The sequence below is a fragment of the Condylura cristata genome, unplaced genomic scaffold (assembly GCF_000260355.1).
Source record: "Condylura cristata isolate star-nosed mole 26May11 unplaced genomic scaffold, ConCri1.0 scaffold00038, whole genome shotgun sequence".
Lineage (NCBI taxonomy): Eukaryota > Metazoa > Chordata > Mammalia > Eulipotyphla > Talpidae > Condylura > Condylura cristata.
In genome coordinates this window covers 8115163-8121359 of record NW_004567139.1, presented here as the reverse complement: position 1 = coordinate 8121359, position 6197 = coordinate 8115163, and the positions used below count along the sequence as shown (strand labels likewise).

The 6197-nt window shown below is 63.3% G+C and overlaps 3 protein-coding genes across 6 annotated transcripts in view; 2 read left to right on the top strand and 1 right to left on the bottom strand.

The window, feature by feature from the left end:
* Positions 1 to 2941, top strand: part of MIF4GD (MIF4G domain containing) — a 6649-nt gene extending 3708 nt beyond the window's left edge. For 2 of the 4 annotated variants that reach the window (XM_012733079.1, XM_012733081.1), the window contains exons 2-6: positions 781 to 907; positions 1491 to 1600; positions 1756 to 1911; positions 2004 to 2096; positions 2444 to 2671. In XM_012733079.1, the coding sequence (XP_012588533.1) occupies positions 826 to 907; positions 1491 to 1600; positions 1756 to 1911; positions 2004 to 2096; positions 2444 to 2671 (669 nt within the window). In that variant the 5' untranslated portion in view covers positions 781 to 825. Of the gene's footprint in view, positions 1 to 43; positions 118 to 780; positions 908 to 1490; positions 1601 to 1755; positions 1912 to 2003; positions 2097 to 2443 lie in introns of those variants that run through there. The other 2 variants (XM_012733080.1, XM_004693494.2) reach the window with 2 other exon arrangements.
* Positions 2942 to 3045: 104 nt separating this feature from the next.
* MRPS7 (mitochondrial ribosomal protein S7) lies at positions 3046 to 5876 on the bottom strand. Its single transcript, XM_004693493.2, has 5 exons — positions 5702 to 5876; positions 5009 to 5200; positions 4838 to 4901; positions 4386 to 4553; positions 3046 to 3606 (listed from the first exon to the last, which is right to left on the bottom strand). Exons 1-5 carry the CDS (start codon positions 5782 to 5784, stop codon positions 3385 to 3387), a joined length of 729 nt encoding a protein of 242 aa, XP_004693550.1. The 5' UTR covers positions 5785 to 5876; the 3' UTR covers positions 3046 to 3384.
* Positions 5877 to 6008: 132 nt separating this feature from the next.
* GGA3 (golgi-associated, gamma adaptin ear containing, ARF binding protein 3) overlaps positions 6009 to 6197 on the top strand; it is a 13314-nt gene continuing 13125 nt past the window's right edge. The window contains exon 1 of the mRNA XM_004693491.2: positions 6009 to 6124. Coding sequence (XP_004693548.1) covers positions 6085 to 6124 — 40 coding nt within the window. The 5' untranslated portion in view covers positions 6009 to 6084. The remainder of the gene's footprint in view (positions 6125 to 6197) is intronic.

The window sequence follows — 6197 nt, the reverse complement described above, 5'->3', positions numbered from 1 at the left end:
GGGCCGGCAGGTGGGTGCCCGAGCCCACGTCGCCTCTCCAGCGGCGGGACACCGGACAGGCCCGCTGTCCGCCCTGCGCCAGCGGGAGGGGCATTCGGGCTTGGGGAAGCCGCCCAGGTCTGGGAACCCCGGGAGGAGACGGAGACCACCGCTCAGGGCATCACCCCGCTTCCTCCTGCTAAAGGAAGCTCCTAGAGTAGAGTTCAGAATTGGGAGTCCTGAGTGGGGCGGCCCGGCTGTGGCCACCCGAGGCCACTTCAACTAGCCTGTCCCCGGGAGAAGCTGGCCGGGTAGGGGGAGTTGGGGCGCCTGTACCGCCCCAGCCCATGCGCTGGAGGGCCTGGTGGGTGCTGTGGACTGAGGGCTCAGGTAACCCCGCTGGGGCAGAGCTGTCCCGCTTAGGGCCCCCAGTCCTGTCACCTGCAGGTAGCAGTGCTGGGACTGCAGGGTCTAGGCGGGTTTACACAGCCGGGGCCAGTCGCATCCCCAGCTCAGCTCCCTCGCCCAGCTTACCTGGGCTGGCCTGAGTACACCCCCGTGTTGGGGCTGGAGAGCAGGCTTGGTCACCTGGGCTTGCCGGTGGGTAGCCCCAGAAGCCTGTGGACTCCTAAACTGAGCAGCAAGCAGGTGCCCGCGTGGCGTCCTCTCAGGGGAAACCAAGCTCAGTGGGCTCTCAGCCACCCCTCAAGTCCAAGGAGTGCCTAGGAGCTCCTGTTCCCCCATCCCCCCAATCCTGCAAGACCGGGAGTGCGGCCCGCACTAGCCACGCCCCCCCCACAGGTGGTGTCTTTAGGCCCGCCCCAGTGAGGAGCCGCGAGACTGGTCATGGGGGAGCAGGGCCGAGAGGAGTATAAGATCCAGTCTTTTGATGTGGAGACGCAGCAGCTGCTGAAGACAGCACTCAAAGGTGAGCGTGGGGAGCCCTTCTGAGCCCCAAGCAGGAGCTGCAAGGAAGGGAAAGGGGGAGGAGAGCTGAGCCCCAACTCTCCCTTCACTTGAGAATAGGAGTGGCTCCGCAACTTTCCAGCTGGAAGGGATGCGCCTGTAAGGCAGCATTTAGAGTATGAATCACCTCTCAGTGTGTAAAGCTTTTTTATAGTTCAAGTGCCCGAGTGAAGGGGTGGGGCTGCACCAGTTCTCTAGTGTACTGGGCAGGGGAGTTAGAGAACTTTTCCTGGACCAGGCCTTCCTGCAGCACTGTGGGGACAGAAGTCTGACTCCATAACACTAGCAGTGCCCAACAGGTACCAAGGTGCATCTGCAGGCAAGGCCCTGCCTGGCCGGCTGTTAGGGCTTCACCTGTGACAGCACGCAGGGTCCTGTGAGCTTCAGGGGACGTCAGCTCGCCCTGCCCTGCCCTCTTTCTGTGAAATTGCAGCTGTTGTCTTTCATGGAAAAGCCCTTTGGTCAACACCTTTAGTCCTTCTTAGAAGCAGGTAGAGCAAATGTAACTAAATGGCTTAGACCCCCCCCACCACTCTCTACCCCAGATCCTGGGGCTGTGAACCTGGAGAAAGTGGCCAACGTGATCGTGGACCATTCCCTGCAGGACTGTGTGTTCAGCAAGGAAGCAGGACGCATGTGCTACGCCATCATTCAGGTAGGGTAGGTAGGGGACAGGCGAGGCACCGAGGAAGGCCTTCGAGGCTGGCAGATGTGGCCAGTGGGGCGACACAAGAGGGGGAAAGGCAGGGATCTGTGAGCCTCAGGGGGACGTCGGCTTGCCCTGCCCTGCCTTCTTCCACCTGCTCACAGGCGGAGAGCAAGCAAACTGGCCAGAGCGGCTTCCGCCGCGGGCTCCTCAACCGGCTGCAGCAGGAGTATCAGGCTCGGGAGCAGCTCCGAGCCCGCTCCCTGCAGGGCTGGGTCTGCTACGTCACCTTCATCTGCAACATCTTCGACTACCTGAGGGTGAGGCCCATTCGCAGCCACTCTGCTTGGCAGGGATGGCCCACCTCCTGCGGCCACTGAGCCCACGCTTGGCTGCTGCTCTCCCTCCACAGGTGAACAACATGCCCATGATGGCCCTGGTGAACCCCGTCTATGACTGCCTCTTCCGGTTGGCCCAGCCGGACAGCCTGAGCAAGGAGGAGGAGGTGGGCGACACACTGTGGGAGGGGGAGGTGGGGGTCTCAGGCCCAGGGCACTTCCTGGGAGCTCCAAAGGCCTGCCGGTGACAGGACAGGCTGCAGGCTTGGCACTGACCCAGGACAGAGCAGCCACAGCCCGCTGGCTCCTAGGCCTCTCCTGTAGGAAAGCCGAGTCTGGGAGGAATGGCGAGCACCTGTGGAGAGACTAGGCCCCAGTCCCCAAGACATTTTTTACGTGAGACGTCGTCAGTCCAACGCATGTGGGCCAGGCAGGGTGCCAACGGGCGCACGCGCCTTGTAAGTGGCTGCTGCGTGACAGGCTGGCCCTGCCGGGTCACCCCGCTGCCCCGCAGGTGGACTGCCTGGTGCTGCAGCTGCACCGGGTCGGGGAGCAGCTGGAGAAGATGAACGGGCAGCGCATGGATGAGCTCTTTGTCCTGATCCGGGACGGCTTCCTGCTCCCCTCCGGCCTCAGCTCCCTGGCCCAGCTGCTGCTGCTGGAGATCATCGAGTTCCGGGCGGCCGGCTGGAAGACCACTCCTGCCGCCCACAAGTATTACTACAGCGAGGTATCTGACTAGGCTGGGGTGCGGCGCCTCTCCAAACCAGCCTTTCTTCCGCCCACTTCCACCCTGGCAGGGGGGTTGCCCCCCACCCAGGCTTCTTCCAGATGTCAGCAGCTCCTGAGTTTTCCCTTACGTCCTGATCCTGCGCTGAGCACCTTTCCTCAGCCACAGCCTTGCCACCAGGCTCGACACCAGGCTGACCTGCTCTTCCGTTGGCTCTTCCACCCCCGGGGCCGGGCAGAGGCCACACCTCGCACCGACCTGCAGCTACCTTGGTGCCTGTTTCCCCATCTATAAAATGGGCACATGTAGCCAGCGGCGGGATGTTTCGGGGTGTCATGGGACACAGGCAAAGCACAAGTCCCACCAAAAACTTATGACACATTTTGTACAGGAACCGGGTCGGCTTTAATGCACAGCGCTGCAGCAGCTCAGGGCGCGCTTTTCTAATAAACCGTTTCTGATACTAAAGCTGCCTCCTCTCCTATCACCCAGGTCTACCCCAAGCCAAGGAAAGAGAAGACTGGGTGGACCCCAAGGTTTTGGGGGGAATCCAAGGCGCTAGGCTTCCTTTCTGCAGGGAGATGGGCACGAACATGGTTCTAGCCCCCAAAGAACAAGCTAACGAGCGAACCCCAGGGCAGGCGGCCCTCCCGAAAATGGGCCCGCCTCGGCCCCAGACTGCACTGGGGCAGAGCGCCACGGGGCCCGGGGAGCGGCCACCACCCCTACCACCAGCGGTAGTGGGCCAGGGCACGGTTGGCCTCAGCCATCTTGTGCATGTCGTGCTTCCTCTTGACCACAGGACCCTGGTTGTGAAACGCCTCTATCAGCTCCTGCGACAGCTTCTCTGGCATCAGCATCCGCCGGGGCTTCTTCTCCCTGCACTCGCTGATCATCCACTTCATGGCCAGGAAGCGGCGGCGCCGGTCAGCCAGCGGGACAGGGACCTGGGCCACACAGGACACGGCCAGTTAGCCGCCAGGGCGCTGGCCTCCCTCCCTGGGTGCCAAGGAACACCCACAGGCTCCCTGGGGCCAGACTGACAAGCCACCTGAGAAGAGGGGGCCTGTCTTTTCCTCGCTGAGCTTTCCCCACCCCTGGAGGGCTCAGAGAAGCAGATGTTCCCCGAGCAAACACTCCTTAAGCGCTGGCCCGTTCACTAAGCGGGAGCTCGGCCAACTGGAAGTAATCACCAGCGGGGACAGACCCATTTGCTCAGGTGACTGCCAACACAGATCGCCTAGGGCCAACCTGAACACATAAAGACAAGACCCTCTCCAAGAATCATTTGCCCAGCCTCCACTGTGTGCCAGGAAATATGCCAGAGACACGGGCATGAGTGAAAAAGTCTGAACCCTTAGGAGATTTAACTGAAAAAGACAAACACATCCCTTCGTGACAATGAAATACGACTAAATGCTGTGACAGGCTCACAGCGTGACAGGAATGGGGAGCCACCAGCCTCAGGTCAGGCACCGCACCCGGTGCCGGTGTAAGCACAGGCCCTCGCTGGCAATTTAGGGTACGGGGTGCTATGCTGGCAGGGGTGCATTAGGCTTCACAAAAGTCCACTAGGGCACTCCCTTGTTCTCTTCCTGCCTGTGACTGTTACACTGGGGGCGCAGATGAGCACACTGACAGAGCTGTCAGTCTGGGCCCTTCCATCCCAGCCCGCTCTCCCACCCTCCATGTGTGGGCAGCCCCGATGTCCAGCTCGACCACTCACTTGGTAGAAATGGCCACCCTTGAGGATGGGCACCAGCCCAATCACTGGCTCGCAGTTCTTCAGTGCTTGGTGGAAGATGGTGTAAGGGTTGCGCTCGATGGTGGCCCGGAGGTCCGCAGAGGCGGCGTGGTACTTCTCGAACTGCTTCCTTTTCACAGCTTCCAGCGTCTGAGAAGGAATGCGGTGAGGAGGCTGCCCAGGCTCGCTAGAGGGTCTCCGCTGAGCCAGTGCCTAGCCCCTCGCTCCTCCCTCAGCAAATACGGGGCCAAGCTCCCCAGTGCTTCTCTTCCAGAGGCAGAACAGAGGGCTGAAACGGGCGGGGGCGGGACTTCACGAAGGTCCCCCAAACCCCCCAAGGAACTCAGTAGAGCAGCCGGGGTCTGAGTTGGCTTTTTGTGTTAACCTGGAAGAGCCCAGCAGAGTTGTACCATGGGCACGGGGATGCCACTCACCTGCGCCATGAGCGAGCGGGCCAGCACTTTGTTTCCTCCTCTCATCATCATGTTGGTGAATTTACTACAAGACAAGAGCAACACGTCCGGCCTTCCCAGACTCCCAGGACATCTGCACTGCAGCCCCTGCCCCGTGTGACCCCCTTTCAGGGGACAGAGTTTCCCTCCAACCTGATCACTGGATCCTCAAACACAGAGCTTGCTCTGGTCGCCGGGGCCGCTTTGATGAGCTGAGTCTTCTTGAGCTCCCGCTCATACCTCTCCTCCTCAGTCAGCTCGGCCGAGGGCTTGTGGTAATAGTCCTTGTCAATCTCGGGATCCCTGTATTCGGGCCCATAGCGGCTGCAGCGCACTTGGGTTAGCCTGGGACGGGAAGAGGGGCGCTGGCAAGCGCTCACTCCACACGTGGAAAGGCTTGACTTAACAATAGGCTCCCTCGCCAACCCGCCCGCGACCGAGCGGCAACGGGACCGCCCGTCGGGCCTGGGCCGCGGCCACCTCGCGTCCGAGGCTGGAGTCCCCCAACGCCCCCGGCAGGCCGGGAGTCTTCGCCGAGAGCTGACGGTGCGAACCAGCCGCTCCCGTGCCCGTCTCTCCCTCCCCCGACACGCAGAAAAGCTTAGCCCCGGGCTCTTCAGCGAGTCCGCACGTTCAGCTCCCACCACAGCCCCAGATCAGTGCAGCCCCTCGGGCTAGGAGCGTCCGCTCGGCCTCCAGACCGGCCCGTCGAGCAGCCAGTCAAAGGGCTGAAGCCGACCCTTGCGCAGCAGGGTCCGCGCGCGACCTTCCTGCGGCCCGTCTTTTCCCCCTCAGGTCTCTTCATGAAGACGCAGCCGCCCCCGCTGCTGCCCGCCGCCCTCTCACCCCGGAAGCCGCAGGACGGCGCTCCGCACGGTCAGCGCCAGGCCTGACCACCCTCGCGCAGCCCGCACGGCGGGGGCAGCCATCTTGGCGGGCCACGAGGACCCCGCCGAGGCTGCCCTGAGCGTGCCTGCGCGCGAGGCCGGCGGGCAGGACAGGGCCCCGCGCGGCCGGAACCTGCCCCATTCGTCCGGGCGCTGAGGGCTCTCGCTCCGTGGCCCAAGGGAAGAGCCTGCAGGCGGCCCGAGCCCTCCCGCGGTCCGCCCGGCGCGACGCTCGGGGCGGAGCTTGCTGCGCTCAGGCCCCCATGCAGGCCCCGCCCCGGCCCGGCTCGCGCGGGCTCTCGCGAGGCTTGAGGCCGCGGGGCAGGCCCGGGCGGCTGCAATATGGCGGAGGCGGAAGGGGAGAGTCTGGAGTCCTGGCTGAGTGAGTACCGCGGCCGCTCTGGCTGCCCTCGGTTCCGAGTCACCCCCTCGCACCCCTGCGCCTCTCCCCGCGC